Source organism: Pongo pygmaeus, chromosome 3 (genome assembly GCF_028885625.2).
Source record: "Pongo pygmaeus isolate AG05252 chromosome 3, NHGRI_mPonPyg2-v2.0_pri, whole genome shotgun sequence".
Taxonomy (NCBI): domain Eukaryota; kingdom Metazoa; phylum Chordata; class Mammalia; order Primates; family Hominidae; genus Pongo; species Pongo pygmaeus.
This window is the reverse complement of record NC_072376.2, coordinates 6,480,290-6,498,313: the sequence shown is the minus strand read 5'-3', so window position 1 is coordinate 6,498,313 and position 18,024 is coordinate 6,480,290. Positions and strand designations below refer to the sequence as shown.

Genomic DNA, 18,024 nt, shown 5'->3' with positions numbered 1-18,024 from the left:
GGATGAGGAGGCAGGGAGGAGGTGAAGGCCAGGTGGTGGCATCAGGACATAGCATGCCGTGAGCATGTGATCCCAACCGGAGGCCAGAACACAGGGGTGGGCGTCCATCCTGATCCTCCGTGGTCTGAAATAGGCAGTGACAGATGGCAAATGCCCACCGCCCACCAGCCCTGCAAGAGAGGCATGGATGCTTACCTGCTGTGGGTCTGTGAATAAGTGGCTGAACCCTCCTATACCCCAATTTCCTCAACTCTAAAATGAAATGAAAAGATACTGTGGCAGAGCCAGCCAATTGTCTGCCAAGCCTCCTCGCCTCCCTCCTGCAAAGCAGTGCTGTCACTGGGAAACAGCTGTCTACAAGTGGACTACATTTCCCAGCAGCCTTTGTGCCCAGATATGGCCACATGACTAGTTCTGACCAATGGGATGTAAGCAAAGTGATACCTGGCCCTGATGCTGCTAAGCAGCGGGAGCACCTTCCCCACCTGGAAGGTGAGGACCCAAGCCTTAGGGACTGAGACTCATGGGATGGGGATGGAAGGATCCTGCAGGAGAGCTGTGTCCCAACCAGCACATCCACACTGAACCTTCCCATAGTGAGAAATGCATTTCCGTGCTCGGCCCTGGACTGCTGGTGTTGTTTTGTTACAGGGGTGGAGTTAGCCTGACTCATACAAACTTTCATCTCGGACGGCTGGTGTGAGGGGTCCTTGCCATGGCATCAGACATTGAGCTTTCACAGCCCTGAAGGTCCCTTGCACAGCCCTGACCGACCCTGAGGCTGTCATCTGGTCCCATCAGCTTTCCCAGTGGACTAGGGACCAGCTATGGGAGCGAGGCGTCACCTCTTGTTTATCTCTCCGTCTGTCTAGTGCTCAGTCCAAGGCCTAGCAGAGAGACTCTCCAGTGAATGAGTGAATGTGTGAGTGAATGAATGAATGGGCTGTGTCCCTGAGCTCTCAGGGAACAGCTGAGATGGGAGGTGACAGCCTCGGTGCTGCAGTCGGAATGACAAGCACTGAGCTCCTTTGGAGCACAGGCAGCTCTGCAGCCCACATTAAATTTTCCCACACACCAAGGCACCCAGCATGTGTGTGTGGGAGTGTACATGGCTGAGAGTGCATGTATGAGTGTGTGCATATGAGTGTGCATGTGAGTGCATGCATGACTGAGTATATGTGTATGTGCATGCATGTGTGTGTGTGTGTGTGCGCGCAGCACTGGTGTGAGTGACAGCCTGGCTCTGGGTGGTTCTTGCGTTGTTGCCTCTGCATCTTTGCTTCTAGGCTGTGTGCCTGGGAGTTGGTGTTAGTGTGTCTGGACTCCTCCAAGGCGTCCTCTCTGCATGTATTCCTGTGTCGGATATTTTAGGTAAGCTGCTAACCTTCCCTTCCTTCGGGGTGCAGCCACTGCCCACCCTGGGGATCCCTGGACTCTCAGGAGAGAGAGAGATCCAGCTGCTCTGGAGAAGGGCAGAGCATCACTGGCCCAGCAAAGTCTTGGCATCTCAGTCCGCCTCCCCCTTCCTTCTGGCGACATTGCTTTCTGTTTTCTCCAGGCAGCCTTGGGACCCAATTCATCCAGTGCTCCAGCCGTCGGCTGCCATTCACCAAACCAAGGCTCAAAGCCAGTTTTTTCAGTAAAGAGAAGAAGAGAGAAAGGAAACCTTCCCTGAAGGTTTGGGGGTTTCATGAGTAAAACATGCTGCCTCCGCAGAAGTCACAGTCTAGTCAAGGTGAGGGGTAAGGAAGATACAGACACTAAGGACAGACAGTGTCGGATCCAAAAGGCAAGAGGGGACCCAGGAAAGATCACAATTTTCATCTGGCCTGTGCAGAAAGCCTTTACAGAGGTGAAGGCCAGTAGGGTTTTATGGGATGTATGGGAGTTCACCAAATTGACAACACAGAGAAGGGCCTCCCGGGGTGCCCACGGCCTCTCTGTGTTCCTCTGTCACCGCACTGACCACCAGTGTGATGGCGATTCCATGTCTGTTTCCTTGGGGGCTGGGGACACTTTGGGGACAGGTACTGAGTTGAACCTTGCTCACCTCTAGGGCCCCAAGGACTAGCCTAGGGCCTAGCATGGAGCAGCTCCTCAGTAAACAGCTGCCTCCAGTGCGAACTGTGCAAGGTGGGTAGAAATGCTGTGCAGGGTTGGCATGGTGTGGGTGAAATCGGAAGCAAACAAGGTGAGAGGCACGATGAGGACAGACCAGGGCACCCATGTTCTCAGTGACAGTTAAGTGTCTTGGGATGTGTGTGACTTACAGAGAAAAACCTCCAACACTGGGAGGGACACAAACAGGATTTTTATGAAGGCCACTGGCTCTGCCCCAAACACCAGAGTGATCAAGATGTGATCGCTGTATCCCTCCCTCTAGATGAAACCCTCATAAACTTTCTTGGGACTGGGGGTGGGACGGGGGGCACCAGCACCCTCATTACTCAACATTGAAGCTAATCGGCTGCCCACTTCCTCAGAATTTATTTGTGCAATTTGCCAGTCATTTAGGCCAATGTATTTAAACATTTACTTCTTCTTCTCAGGAAGAGCACTGACTACCGCTTTATATTTATGGCGGTTCACTGGATGCTGGGCACGTGTGTGTCTGTTTCAGGGTATGTCTGTTTCAGGCCTTTGTAGATGCTCACATGGTCCAGGCTTCCTTCTGCCCTCAGTAAAGGACTCAGGAGCCACAAAGCTCTGCTGACCCATTCTCCTTCTGCCTACTCACTCAGCTGAGCAGTTTTAGGTGAGTTGCTGTCGCTCTCTGGGCCTCAGTTTCCCTCTTCTTATAACAATGGATTATCTGCCTTGCTCTCCACCCTCAGCTATAGGTGAAAAGCACTTTATAGCCATACACCACCCCTGCATGCTCACAAGACGCCTAGAAGAAACGTGGTCATCTCTGTGCTGCTGGTGAGGAAACTGAGGCAAGGGGCAGGGAGATGCCCGTGGCCACCCAGCAGCCAGCAGCCCAGGCAGGGACTGCACGTGACTCTGGCTCAAATCTCAAAGGTTTTTCCAGCCCTAATATCCTCAGGTGTAATAAAGAGGCATGTGCCTGCTTCCCCCTCGCCGGAGCTCACCTGCAGTGACGTCACCGTGGACAGGTCCTTAAGTTTCCCCTCTTCATCCTTCAGGTTGTATCCTTCGGGCCTTTTATCTCGTTCAGTAATCTTCCATAATTTGATAGTTTTATCTTTAAAAACAGAACAAAATAAAGTGAGTCACATAATTAACCAGCCGGATGGAATAGAAGATCCACTTTAGAAGGTGAGATCATGAGACACCTCCTGGGGAAGGAGGGGGTTCTGCCAACAGACGGCTTCGGACCAGAACTGCAGCTCTGTCTCAAGGCCTCCAGCCTTCGGCCTCCCTGAAGATTTCGGACCGGCCAGCCTCCGCAGTCACGTGAGCCACTTCCTTAAAATAAATCCCCCTTTCTCTTTCTCACTCTCATACCCTACTGATTCTTTCTCTCTGGAGAACCCTGACTACTACAGGAGTCAAAACAAATAGCACCATGTTGATGAGAACGAACTGGGAAGAGAATTGGTGTCAGTGGAGCATTTGAAAGGTACGCAAGGCCCTGCCATTAGGAAAGAGTGAAGCCAGGATTCAAACCCAGGTGGGAAGATTTGAGGGGAGCAGAGTGTAGGGAGTGCTGAAAGATGACCTTTTCTCCAGAGAGGCAGGAAGAAAGTGACATGTCTTTTTTTTTTTTTTTCTTTTGAGACAAGGTCTCACTCACATTAGCCAGGCTGGAGTGCAGTGGCACCATCTCAGCTCACTACAGCCTTGACTTTAGCAGTCTCAGATGATCCTTCAATCTCAGCCTCCTGAGTACTGGGACTACAGGCTCTCACCACCACACCTGGCTAATATTTTATATTTTTGTAGAGATAGAGTCTCGCCACATTGCCCAGGCTGGTCTCAAACTCCTGGGCTCAAGTAATCCATCTATCTCGGCCTCCCAAAGTGCTGAAATTACAGGCATGAGCCACCGCATGTGGCTGACACGTCCTTCTGAAATATTTTTAAAAGGAGCAGGTGCGTGGGGCTTAGCACTCACCCGAGGCTCCCGTCCCCCAGGGCCTGCCCTTCGGGAGGACCTCTCATGCCCTGCTGGCTCAGGTGACAGATTTGCTGGGCAGGACCCCTTAGGGGACACAGACCCTGCCTTTGAGGTGCCTGGCGGGAGAACACCATCAGAATAGCAGGTGCCCAGAGAGGGGGTGAACCGGAGTTAAGAGGAGCCAAGGTGTCACAGGAGGGATGCCTGGCTCAGTGGAGAGGTCAGAAAAGGCTGGCACCCAGCAAGGCTTATGGGATGAGGAGGGAGTTGGCCAGGTACAGGGCGAGGACAGCCTTCAGGCACAGGCGGGCTGGCAGGAGCTGAGCCTAGCCATGTTCAGGAGAGCCTTGGAGGCCCAGCTGAGGAGTGTGGGCGTCCTCGGGGAAGGCATGGTGACAGCGCCTCGAAGCCTGGCTGGTGCTTGTGCAGTGGTTACTGTTCTCAGGGGATTGAGTGGGCACCATTTCACGGACCCCAGAAGGGAGCTGTGTCCACCCTGCTGGGGCTCAGGAAAGCAAGGCCACTGCCCAAGGGAGGCAGGGCAGGGACAGAATCCAGGTGGGTCCTGGCTGGGCACAGTGGCTCATGCCTATAATCCCAGAACTTTGGGAGGCTGAGGCAGGCAGATCACCTGAGGTCAGGAGTTTGAGATCCACCTGGCCAACATGTAGTGAAACCCCGTCTCTACTAAAAAATACAAAAATTAGCTGGGCATGGTGGTAGACGCCTGTAATTCCAGCTACTCCGGAGGCTGAGGCAGAAAAATTGCTTGAACCCGGGAGGCGGAGGTTGCCGTGAGCAGAGATCGCGCCACTCTACCCCAGCCTGGGTGACAGAGCAAGACTCTTGTCTCTCAAAAAAAGAAAAAAAAAAAGAATTCAGGTGTGTCCTACCCGACCCCAGGCTGCCTGGGTCAGCAGGAGGCCCAGGTGAAGGAGGATGGGCCAGGGGCGTGAGTAGGGGACCCAGGCCCATGGTGAGCCAAGCAGGACAGCCCCAGCCACTCCCTCAGAGTGGAGCCTGGGAAGCAGGCGTCAGGCCGAGAGCCTCCGGTGCCTGAGGGGTACATGCTCCTCCCTGAGGCAGGAGGATTAAGAGGCCGGCCAGGGTCCTAAACCAAGGCTCCTCCCACTGCCCCACAAGGCCACGGTGACAGCCCCAGTCTGGGGGTCTGGATTCGGCGTGGGGAGGAGGAGTTCACTTTGTGTCAAGTGTCCTCTGTGTCTGCGACCTGCATCCTTGTCCATCACACTCCCTCACCCCAAAGCAAAGGCCTACAAAGATGGCTTGGACGGCTCTATTCACAGCAAGGGGCAGCCCCGTGTCCAGCCACGGGGAGCATCTGAGGGGGTCTGGCATACTCACTCATGGGATTTACATGCTGCTCAAAAAGGATATTATTTTCTAGGCATTCTGAAGACATAGAAAAATGCTCACAATATAAGTGAAATACAAACCAGCATTTGGTAGAAACATCTACGGCCCGTGCCCATGCAAGCGAGGCCGAGCGGCGCCTCACCGTTGGTGGACAGGAGCGAGTGGGCGGCGTTCTGCTGTGGGAGCCACTTGATCTTGTTGATCTTCTCCTCTATCTCCAGGCTCTTGAGATAGTCAAACTCCGGCTCGTGGCTCTGGAAAGTGCTGTAGACGTCGTATTCGCCCTGGCTGTGGGGCGCATTTTTACTCTGCAGGGAAACCCGGAGAAGGGGCCTGAGCACCGTGACCTGCAGGGCGACGGCTAGGACCTCCGGGGACCCAGCAGGGCCGGCCGTGGGACCAAGTGCCGAGCCGTGCCAGGGATCCAATTCGAGGGTCAAATGAAACTCTCCGCAGCTTAACCGGCCCGTGACTTGCAGTGTGCCAGGGATAAGCCCCACTCCTGTGCGGTCCCATGAAACACGCACACCCGAGCCAGCTAACTTGCTAATGCGAATGTTCCCCAGCGCGTGCTACATGCTGGACACCCCATTAAGTCCTTCCCCCACCACTGCATTCTACCCTCCAGGCCTCCTCTGCTTGAGCACCACGACTCTCCCCATTTCACAGACCAGCAAACAGAGACTCAGAGGGGAAGTGACTTCCCAGAGCCATGAGGCCATTCTCTGGCCAGCACCCCTCTGCTGAGGCCTGCCTGACGCCAAGGCTGAGGCTCTGGCCACCCTCGTGTCTCAGGCCCTGACCTGCTCCTGAATTCCACGTGTCCAACTCAGTCCTGATTTGAGGAATAAATGAATTTAGGAGCAGACTTTAACATTGGGACAGAATGTCTGGCAATGTCAGACCTGGATTAGAATCTGTCCCCGGCTTTCCTCAGCAGTGCTCGGCCTGGTTTAGGCAGCAGAGCTCCTTCTAATAAAGACCCCTCACCGTGGAGCTCCCAAAATAGTCAGGTGGTGAGTCCACTGTGTGCACCAGGGACCACGTTCCCAGGAGAGAGTTCGACTTCACACGACAACATGAAACCCCAACCAGGGAGAAATGGAGACATTCAACCCAGAACAATTTCAAGATTTCCTGGTAATTTTTTTAAGTATCGATTTTTATTTTTCTATCCCTGTCTTGCTTTTGAAAAGCTTAAAAGTTCTCCAATATTTTTGCCTCTAATTCACTTCACTTCCCACGAGCACTCGCTACGACAAAGGTCAGTGGGACCAGAAGGAAGAAAACACTAAAGGAGAAAAATTCAAAATGAAGAAAATTGCATCAACCAATCTAATCTCTTTCTGCAGCTTGGCAAAAAGAAGGCTGAGCTTCTCAGTGCCTGGTGGGACACCTGGTGCATCTGGTGAAGCCCACAGGTGCATCTGGTGAAGCCCACAGGTGCTGGCTGAGTGCTGTGTTTGAGGAATTGATTTGCAGCTAGGATGTGCCCCTTGTAAACTATTTTAACCCTCTGCACTCTGGGCTCCTCATCTGTAAAATGAGGGGAGTAGCTGCACTGCACTACACCCCTAGGGTCACCATGAGGAGGGTTACGTGAGTCACCAAGATAGTCAGACTCAAGGAGCCTCAGCTCGTAGGCCATGCTCAGGAGTGAATCGGGGGAAAGATGATTCCGCAGGTCCTCTTTTCGCCCCCGCTTCCTCCCTTCCCTCCTACCTCCCCTTCTCCACCTTCTCTTCTCCTCCTCCCCTCCCCTCCCGTGCCTCTCCTGCTCCATCCCCTCCTCCCTCCTCTTTGGTTTCCTGGATGTCTTCTGCATCTAATTCCAGGCACAGTCCATGTTTGCTGGGGGAGACGCCCCTCTCTGAGGCCGGGTGGTGTGTGACGTTGCTGGCCACTGTCCTGGCGTCGGGCAGCCGGGCTTCCATCCCTGGTCTGCTGTTCACTAGCTGGGTGGCTTCTCTGAGTTTCCGCATCTGTCACAGGGGTGTGGATCTGACCCTCGGAGGTGAGCAGTGCAGAGTAAACGAGAAGCAACTCCAGAATACTTAGCAAGTGTTCTCAGTAAATGGGCTTTTGTCCCGAGGCTCTTTCAGTGTTCCAGAAACGTGGTCCTGGGCAGGTTGTCCAGGCCACTGCTGTCTTACCCAGAGTTCTGCTGGACAACAAGCCCCCGGGGGTGGGGGTGAGGACAGGGGTGAGGACAAGGGCCCAGGCCTGAGCAAAAACCACCTAGCTCAGTCTGAGGGCTGTGACAGCTGGGCAAGAGTGGAGTCCTCCCGCTCCCCAGTCTGGCCAGGACAACGCAGGTCACCCAGGCAGAGGAAGGTTTCACCGAAGGCACAAGCTGGGGCAGCAGCTGCCTGTGCCGCGTCCTGACCATTCATCCAGGGTCTAGGACACAGCATGGGATGCAGGGAGCTCTGCAAACATCGGCTGAGGGTAGGGGGCTCAGAACGTGGCTTTGCCAGCCCACCCAGTGCACTCCCCGAACCACCGCCCGCCACTCCCACCTTGGCATTCCAGAGCATCCCATTCCCACCCCTGGAATCCGTGCCCCTGGGAGATGCGATCCAGACAGGACGCCCCACACCTCCTGTCAGTTAAAAGCCCTCTTGTGGGTTGGAGTATAGTCCCCTACCACCTCTCACCACGTCACCCCTTATCCCCCTTATCCTTATCCCCTCCAACCATGCCCGCCTCCCACCTGACTGCTCCCCACCCCTCCCACCTCCCACCAGACCCAGGGCTTCGCACCTCTGGTTCCCGCTGGAAGATGACGACCCGGCCGCCCTTGTCACCTGTGGCCAGCAGCTCTCCCGTGTGGTTGAACTCAACGGTAGAGATGATGTCAGCTGGGAGGGGAACAGCAAGACGGGAAGGGGTGGCTGTCAGAACCCGCCTCTCCCCGGTGCTCAACAGTGCCACAGCAATGGTGAGCTCCCCGCTCCCAGAGGCCCCACAGCCCTGGGCAGGAGGCAGCAGGGAGCCTGAGGAGTCAGGAGCATCGGCAAGGGGCCACTAACCTGTCCCCTCCTGCCCTCCTCTTCCCTCTGCACTGGCTGCAGGGCAGAGATCTCGGGACTTGGCACAGGCCTGGGGTGACTGCAGTGGCTGGCAGACTTTATAGTAACTAGACACTCTATGGGACTCACGGTGGTATCTGAAGCCACCTGGATGTGGCCTCGTCCTCCTGTCTGGAATCTCCCACCCCCACCCCTGATACCCAGGCCCCCATGCTCCAGCAACCTGGGTCAGGGAAGCCCTTCCCAATATCTCCGTAGATAAGCAAGGCAACCCTCTGCTAGGGGCCTACTCAGGGCTTCCCACACAGTAGGATAGAGGTGAATTACCCCCTCTCCTTCAGACTCCTGCTCTGTGGCCCCACCTCCAGGCAGGCCTCTGGGATCGCTCTCTAATCTCTGCTCGCAGAAGCAGAGCTCAGCCCTGCCTGCCCTGACCCTCCCTGCACTTCATCCCAACCACATTTCTTCAGGTACTCAGGAACCTTTCCTTATGGAGTCACCCCCATACCTGGAGTCTTCAATGCCCAGGGCTGGCCTTCTTGGATGGGCAAGTGTTTGGAAAAAAAAGACAGCCCCATCTCCAGGCCCCACTTTTTGCATGTGGGAACTAGGGGAACACCCCTTCCGTCACCAACATTCTCAGGTTCTACGAGTCACAGAGACGAGTGGCCTGCACATTCTGGGTGGCCAGCCCTGGGAGTGGGAGAGCAGGGGAGGACGGGGCCCTGGCCTGGAAGAGGAACCCCCGCTGGAGGACAGCTCACCAGCCTGAAGCCTGAGGCCTGCTCCACCAACAAGTTTTACTGCAGCCCCAAAATGATTATTACTTTTAATTTGAAGTCATTCTTAATATTTGAAAAGTAGAAGATTTCCTATAAAAACCCACATTTCCAGTATTTCTTGGAAGATGGAAAGTTCTAGAATACCATCCCCATAGGCCCAAGCAGCAACAGCTAGTAGGAGCCCGGGATGGCCCGCTGCTGTGAATGGGACCTCTGTCGTTCTTTGCTCTCCTGGCCTGGATTCTGTAGGCTCCAAAATCTCTGATACCACCTTTAGCAAAATGGATCTACTTTCAAACAAGCCACAGATCTGACCATTGCTCCCTGTAGCCACAGAAAGGACGCTCCACAGGGTTCCCTGTCCCAGCCTCTGTTCTCCCTCTGGCGGCAATGTGATGGCCGAACTCCTGAGCCAGTGCATCCCTGTGTCCCTCTATTCAAAACCCTTCACTGGTCGCCATAACTGAATTCCAATCCCTCCTCAACTTCATCCTCTGCAGCTTCCCCAGTCTCAGGTGATGACAGCTCTATCGTTCACTTGCTCAGGCCCAAGCCTTGGAGTTGCTCGTTTTCTCTCTCTCTCTCTCTCTCTCTCACACACACACACACACACACACACACACACACACCCCACATCCAATCCTGCCTGCTCAGCCTTCACAGCGTATCGGGATGCCAGCCACTCTCCCACCTCTCACTGGATGACTGCCACAGCTCTTTCTCCCTGGCTATGACGTAGCCTCAACAGACTGGCAGGAGAGAGGCTGGTAACACCCAGGACTAATCCTGGCACTCCCCTGCTCAAAACCCTCCAGCGGCTCCCATTGTATACTCAGAGAAAAGCACAGAATGTTCTAAAATCAGCCCCCACCCGCCGCGGCCCAGGTGGGCCGCATCCAGAGCCAAACCTCCACCCCTCCCACCGTGGGCCAGGTAACCTGTTCTCTGCCCCCCCCCTTGATTCTGGGCTTGTCCCTGTGTTTTGCTTTGGCCTGCAGAACGGCAATTCAACAAGCTGCAAGCAGAGATGCAAAGGGGCTTGCATACTGGGGGTTGCCATCCGCGCCTCTGGCGGTGCCAGGAGCAGGACCTGCGCAGGCTGGCCCACTGGTCCCTGAGGGAGAGGAGGAAGAGTGGGTGCAGAAGAACTCCCCCACCCCCGGCCAAGCCCAGCCTCCACCAGGGCCCCGCTGACCCACAGAGCAGGGCAAGCCCAGCCAAGCCCAGACCACAGAATCGCAGATGCAAGATGATGAAAACGTTTACTGTTGTATGCAGGGGGTCTTGTGTTTTTAACTCAGCAAAAGGTACCTCCTCCCCTTGCCCAGCCTCATCTACTGCTCTCCACCTACTTATTCCCCTGCAAACACCAGGCTCCTTGCCCTTTCCCAAAAGTCCTGGCCACCTTCTGTCCCAAGACCTGCTCTCTCAGCCTGCAGTGGCTTTCCCTGGGCACCAGCACAGCTCCTTCCTATTCTTCCAATTCCGCCAGACTGCTGCCTTCCCCATGAGCACAACTTGGACCGACTTGCTGAAATTGCTGTCTGCACCCCAGCGCCCTCATCCAGGACACCCTGACCATCCCTGCCCCAACCTAATCTGATGTTTTTCTTTCTCTAAAGGTTTTTATCATCTGTTGGCTGTCTTCCTGGCCAGAACGTAAACTCCACGAGGGCAGGAGTCTCAGGCTTAATTCACAGCTTCAAATGGTGCCTGTACGCAGTAGCCACACCAGAGATAACTATCCAAGAAATGCCTTTTCTTTTTCTAGTCCGGGCCTTTTAGGACAGTTCCTGGCCTGCACTGGCCTTCTGAGCCATGAGTCAATGCCAGCTTTGAGGCAAAAGAAAAGAGTGAGAGAGGGTGGTTAGAAGTGGGATGACGGGCTGGACGTATCCATCCATCCATCAAGACAGATGCACATGTCATTAAACTTAAAAAGACAAGACAAGAAAAGCAGCTCTGTGGGAACACGGAAACACCCACCGGGCATGGAGTCAGAACAGGGTCAGATCCCAGCTGTCCTGACATTGTCCCTCCGTGGGGCAGCCTGCCCTGGCCCAGGGATGCCCAGACATGTCTGGGCGGAAGCCAGAACCACAGCCCAGCTGTGCTAGGGTCCACGATGGGGGGCTGGTTCTTGCTATTTCATATTAAAACCCCCTGAGGGTGAAGGAGTGGGATATAAAATTGGGTATAAAATGCTTGTAATGATCTACATCAGTGATCATAGCCATGTGAAATAAGCAAAGAATCTTGGCAGTGGGGAAAAAAGCTGGAAGAGAATTCTCCAAAATGTGAACGGAGGTAGCTTTAGGGTAGCTGGAACGAAATAATATTTCCTCCTCTTTTAACTTGTCCATATTTTCTAGATTTTCTATAATGAAGTTACATCATTTTTTAAATAGCTGTATTGAGGTACAATCCATATACAAAAAACAGCACATACTTAATGTATATAATTTGATGAGGGTGGGCAAACACATAGTGTATATTATTTTTATGATGGGAACATAACAATGCTATTAAATTAAAATGCCAATATAACTATTGCTATCCCAAGCAAATGCAGTCCACAAGTGCTGGGTGGTTACCAGGCAACACACACTAATGTCTGTGGGCAATTTACAATTTATGTGTCATTTTCATATCTGCTACCTCCTTTAACCTCACGCCAGCCCCTGCGGGAGACACTACTGTGATTTCCATTTGGCAGCAGAGGAGATGGAGGCTCCCACCATGAGAGACGATGCCATGAACTCTTTGCAGACAGAAATGCTGGTTGGAGTCCTGGCTCCAGTGTCTCAGCTGTGTGGTCTTGGGTAAGCCACACAACTTCTCTGAGCCTTGGTTTCATTATCTGTAGTGTGCTTATGGTGGAGCCTTCCCAGGATTAGAGGTTCAAGTGAGACAAGGAGGTAAGAGGGAGAAGAGAAGAAGAGGACTCCAGGAATAATGAATCACCAAAATGTACTGGACAGAAACTAAAGCTCCCGGTCACCTGTGCTCCTGGCTGCCACCAAATTAACAGCCAGAAGTTCCGCAATGTGGCGATGGATCTGGGGCCAAACCTCACTGTGGATGGTCCCGTCTACCAGTCCCGCCAGTCGCCCCCTGCAAACATCTACAGAACCACCAGAACTCAGATCCCCTCTTGCCCAGGCCAGGGCCTTGCTTCCTCTGGCCCATGAAGGAGCTAGTGGATGTTTAACATCTACTCATTTTTATAGGTAAATGTCTTCAGGATTTGCCTTAGGAAAAGTTGCCTGCCTGGAATGCCAGAAATTCTCATCAGTAAGGCCATAAAATTGGTTGTTTCGGCAGCCACCTCTGTGAAGAAAGTCCATCTTCTCATCTTGGATTATCTGACATTTCCAGCTCCAATACCACCTCCTCCAGGAAGCCTTCCTGGATAGTCCCCTTTCCCCCCTCCCCCAGTTAAGTGGTCTCTCCTACAACTGCAGTCTTTTATTTAATTAATTAATTTATTTTTTTGAGACACAGTCTCACTTTGTCACCCAGGCTGGAGTGCAGCGGTGCGATCTTGGCCCACTACAACCTCCACCTCCTAGGTTCAAGTGATTCTCATGCCTCAGCCTCCTGAGTAGTTGGGATTACAGGCACCTGCCACCACACCCGGCTAATTTTTGTATTTTTAGTAGAGATGGGGTTTCACCATATTGGTCAGGCTGGTAAACGCCTGACCTCAAGTGATCTGCCCACCTCGACCTCCCAAAGTGCTGGGATTACGGGTGTGAGCCACCGCGCCGGGCCTACAACTGCAGCCTTAAGGCCACTGTGTGCCCTTCACAGGCTACTGACACTTCCTGCATGGTGCTGTCTGTGTCCACGTTGTCTCTAGCCTTGACCAGAGGAAACAGCGCCACACTGTGGTTGACCACATTAACTCACATTTCTTAAGTGCTTACTGTCCGCCAGGCCCTGCTCTAAATGCTTCTGGTAATGGCCCAGTAGCTCCCAGTGCAGCAACTCTCACAAATAACTATAGACTATAAACCCTTGACAAAACCACAACAAAATGACACTCTGACGGCATCTGAGGGCGAGGCCGCAGCGGACGCTGCAGGCGGCCAGCAATTGGGAGGAACAGCCAGCGTTGGCTTTCCAGGCTTCATGGCTTTCAGCCTGAGGACAAGTCCCAGCCTGTGTCACAGGGCTGCCAGAACTCAGACAGAAAGCCAGAGTCTCACTGGCTTGATAGAGCAGAAAACAGAGTTGAGACACTCGTAGCAGCTGGAAAAGTGTGGGAGTAAATCCTGGAATGAAGACAGCCACCAAGACGGATCCCCAAAGGGGGCAAATAAACTCTGCCCACGTCTTGGGCTGACCCCAAACCACACACACACAGGACAGACTTCCAGCAGCTGCAGCCCAGCCAGGGCTAGAAGAAGTGAACAGAGGCTCCTGCCACTGCCCACCACTCACCACTGCAGACGGTTTACAGTTGCTTTCAGCCAAGTTAACTGCTTGCAAATACCAAGCAAAACAAAAATGCTCTTTGGAGAGAAGTAACAAAAATCTAAAGTCGTTCTTATGCTATCATTCACAACACCCAGGATATCATCCAAAATTATATGAAGATATACAAAGAAATAGGAAAACCAGCCATACTTAATATAAAAGATAGTCAGTGGAAACTCACCCGAAATGTGCTGGCCGCTGCAATTAGCAAAGAGAGATTTTTAAAGTCGCTATGATAACTGTGTTAAAAGACATAAAGAAAATTGGCTCATACTTAATGAAAAAATAAATCTCAGCAGAGAAATATAAACAATTTAAAAAAGAACTAAATGAAAATTCTATAACTTAAAAATACCATGTTTGAGACAGAAAAAAATCACAGCTTAACAGAAATTGCTTAACAGAAAGTCTGAGAAAATAGAAGAGTTAGTGAACTTGAAGATGATTTCAATAGAAATTACCCAATCTGAAGAATAAAGAGAAAAACAATTTTTTTTAAAAGAAAAAGATCCTCAAAGACCTGTTGCATAATATCAAAAGGTTCAACACACATGTGATTGGAGTTGTAGAGGGAGGGGAGAGAGAAGATACACTAAAAAGAACACATAAAGAAATAATGACCGAAAAATTCCTCAATTTGGTAAAAGACATCAATTTACAAATTTAAGAAGCTTAGCTAACTCCAAGCAGGATAAGTACAAGGAAAATTACACCCAGGTACATCCTGGTCAAACTGCAAACTACTGGAAACTGAAATAATGAGAAAATGTTAAAGCAGCTAGAATAAAAACAACATATTACTTTCAGAGACACCAGGACTCAGAAACTGCTGACTTGTCAGCAGAAATAATGGCACCCAGAAGACTCTTTTAATGTGCCAAAAGAAAATTTTAAAACCTGGAAACCCAGAATTCTGAATTTAGTCGAAATATTCGTCAAGAATGAAGGGCAGGCTGGGCACAGTGGCTCACACCTGTAATCCCAGCACTTTGGGAGTCCGAGCCGGGCGGATCACCTGAGCTCAGGAGTTCGAGACCAGCCTAGCCAACATGATGAAACCCTGTCTCTACTAAAAATACAAAAAAATTAGCCGGGCATGGTGGTGGGCACCTGCAATCCCAGCGACCTGGGAGGCTGAGGCAGGAGAATTGCTTGAACCTGAGAGGTGGCGGAGGTTGCAATGAGCCAAGATTGCACCATTGCACTCCAGCCTGGGCGACAAGAATGAAACTCTGTCTTTAAAAAAAAAAAAAAAAGTGTGAAGGGCAAAATAAAAAGACATTTCAGCTGAAGCTTTCCCAAGGACTGGCACTTTTATCTCAGAACAATCCCATCGACCAATTATCATTCTCTACTTAGAGACAAGGCAACTTGGTCAAACTTTCCCAAAGTCCCCTAAGTGGCAGGGCCTTTGCCATGTGCTCTTTTCAGCCATCCCTGTCCCCACACTGCAGGGCCTGGAGCTGCCACTGGCTGCAGCCTCGAGCTCAGGGCCCCAGATCAGCCACTGGGTGCAGTATTCCAAGTCGCTCTGTGTGGGTGACATGGAAACTCATGCTGTCCTTCCCCCCTGAGGTGCCTCCTCCCTTCCTGGGCAGCTCTAGGGCAACCCCCAAATGGAGAGGCACACAGGGGCCACCGGACATGGAGGCCTCAGCCAGCCCCCTGGTGCTGGGCACAGCACAGGCCTACCAATGGGTGCCCAGAGAGGTGAGAGGTGGTACCCCTAGTGACCCGCCCAGTAACAGGTCCCTGCACGCCACAGCCAGAGATGGGCAAAGATGGTATCGTGGGTTGAACTGCGTCCTGCAAAAAGATGTTAAAATCCTAACATCTGGTACCTATGAACGGGAACTTATTTGGAAATAGAGTCTTTGCAGATGATCAAGTTAAGGTGCGGTCATACTGGATTATGGTGGGCCCCAGATCTAAGGACTGGTATCCTGATAAGAAGGCCATATGAAGACACAGCACACACAGATACAAGGAGGAGGCCATGGGGACACAGAGGCAGAGGCTGAAGGGAGGCATCAAGAATGAAGGGCAGGCCGGGCACGGTGGCTCACACCTGTAATAATCCCAACACTTTGGGAGGCCTAGCTGGGCCTCCCAATGCCTGGAAATGCCTGGAAATGCAAAGGATTGCCGGCCACCACTAGAAGCCGGTGGGGAGGCCTGGAACAGAGTCCTCCCTGGAGCCGTCAGAGGGAGCCCAGCCCTGCCAGCATCGTGATTGCAGACTTCTGGCCTCCAGAACTGTGAGAGAACAAATTTCGGTTGTTTTAAGCCACGCAGTTTGTAGCACTTTGTCAGTTTGTAGCACTTTGTAGCACTTTGTCAGCTTCCCTAGGAAACTGACACAGAGCTGAAACGAGAGTGTGCAGGCTCCAGCCCCCAAGAACTGGGCTACCTCCAAGCCGGTGGCACTTGCTGGCTTTCTTCTCCACGTGCCACCTGGGGGGACTTCACCCTTGGATCTTACAGATGCCCCCTGCAGCTTTCTTCAAGGCCGTGGTAATCCAGTCCCAGCCCCACTACTTACCAGCTGTGTGCCCTCACCCAAATCTCTCGCCCTCTCTGAGCCCTGACTGCCTCATGGATACAATGGGAATTGTCATCCCTGCCTGGCCATGGTTCTCCCAGGGTAAATGTGAAATTCAAATGATTCTGTGGACTAGGACGTTCCCTGGAAACTCTGGCCGAGGCCTGCAGACAGGAGATGAAGATGCTCGTCAGGGACTTGCTCCCCAGCACGTCAGGGGACTTGCTCCCCTCGTCCATCACCAGAAGTGCTGCTGGCACCATTAATGATCCATGAGGGTTCAGGGCAGAGAGGGGGCCTTAGGCAAGCCCAGCTCGAGCCTTCTGATGAGGTTGTTGCATTTAATTAGCATTGTCAGAGGTATCAGGGCTGCTAAGGATGGAGGTGGGCGAGGAAGGAGGGGTCCGCCTGCTGCCGAAGGGAAATGTCAGGGAGAGGAAGGGGCTCCTGCAGCCACTAGCACCTGGCATGGGCTTGGCGAGCGAATTTACCCAGCAGCGGGCTGACACTGGGATAAGGAGATGGGGAGCCCCCTCCTCACAGAGTCCAGGTCCAGCGGGGTGGCGTGGCGCCTGTGGTTATAACAGTACACCTTCTGGGCACTTCCTGGGAGCCAGGCCCCAGCTTTAGTACTTTACACCTATTACTGAATCTTTTTAACAACTCCAAGAAGTTGTTCTTTGCTGTTATCATCCCCATTGTACAGATGAAGAAACTGAGGTACAGAGAAGACAACTTGCCAACAGCTGCTCAGCTAGTAAGGGCAGGGGAAAGACTGGATTCCAGCACACTGCCTCTTGAGTCCTTGAACTCGCCCCCCAGGCCTGGTTCTCCTCGTGGCATTTATGGGGTCAGAGATGGGGGACTGAGGAGTTGGTGAAGGAGAAAGCACGTGCTGAGCAGAGGCCCCACCCACCTCTGTGAAAGAGACCCTCAAAAGGCCCAAAATGATTCCTGCAGGTGGGAGACCCTAGCCTGAGACTCACAGCAAAAGGATCTGGAGTTTGGGGTCTGATTCTGCCAGGGATGGGGCTTCTAGCTACAGGTACTTCCAGGGGCAGGGGAGAGCTAGCTTAGGACCACATTAGGTCCTGAGTGCTGGCTGCCCAGAGGGGCGTGGAGAACACAGCAGAGGGACGCTGGGGGTGCACACACTGCGCCTGGGGGACTGAGCAAAGCCACAGGATGCTACTGGCCACAGGACATACAGCGGGGTCTCCCTAGGTAAGGACTCTGCAGGAGACGGCTCTACAGGAAACTTCCAGACTGCCCTGTGAAGGACCCCTGACAGCTGTGAGCAGCTGTAATCACCTACCAAGAGCACCCAGAGTGGGCACAGCCACCGGCAGGTAGAAGGCGGCCCGTCCCCAGACTCCCTTCCCAGCCAACAAGAGCTGCCTGAAAGGGGCTGCAGCCAGGCCCCTCCCCATGTCGCCCTCCAGCAGGGAGCATGCTGGGCGGCGGGCACACGGGAGGAGAAGCGCCAAGTCTGGGCAGAGTCAGACTGTTGCCGGGACTGGACATTAGTACTGAGTGAGTGAAGGAAGGCCATTGGGCTCTCCAAGGGTGATCAGAAAGACGAGGACCTCATTCCGGGCCAGGGAACGGAATATCCCTGATGGGATTTTATGAGAGGGGTCTGAGAGCCGCAGGGCCACTGAGGTCACAGACCAGGCCTGCTCACCAGCCCTCTGCACTCACCTCCTCCTGGCTCATCATGGGTCCAGG

At 53.0% G+C, this 18,024-nt stretch overlaps 1 protein-coding gene across 6 annotated transcripts in view; it reads right to left on the bottom strand.

The window, feature by feature from the left end:
• Positions 1 to 18,024, bottom strand: part of PPP2R2C (protein phosphatase 2 regulatory subunit Bgamma) — a 247,451-nt gene that overhangs the window by 52,106 nt on the left and 177,321 nt on the right. For 5 of the 6 annotated variants that reach the window (XM_054484751.1, XM_054484755.1, XM_054484756.2 and 2 more), the window contains 3 exons: positions 8,222 to 8,319; positions 5,601 to 5,766; positions 3,093 to 3,205 (listed from right to left, as the gene is read on the bottom strand). In XM_054484751.1, the coding sequence (XP_054340726.1) occupies positions 3,093 to 3,205; positions 5,601 to 5,766; positions 8,222 to 8,319 (377 nt within the window). Of the gene's footprint in view, positions 1 to 3,092; positions 3,206 to 5,600; positions 5,767 to 8,221; positions 8,320 to 8,998; positions 9,134 to 18,024 lie in introns of those variants that run through there. The other variant, XM_054484752.2, reaches the window with a different exon arrangement.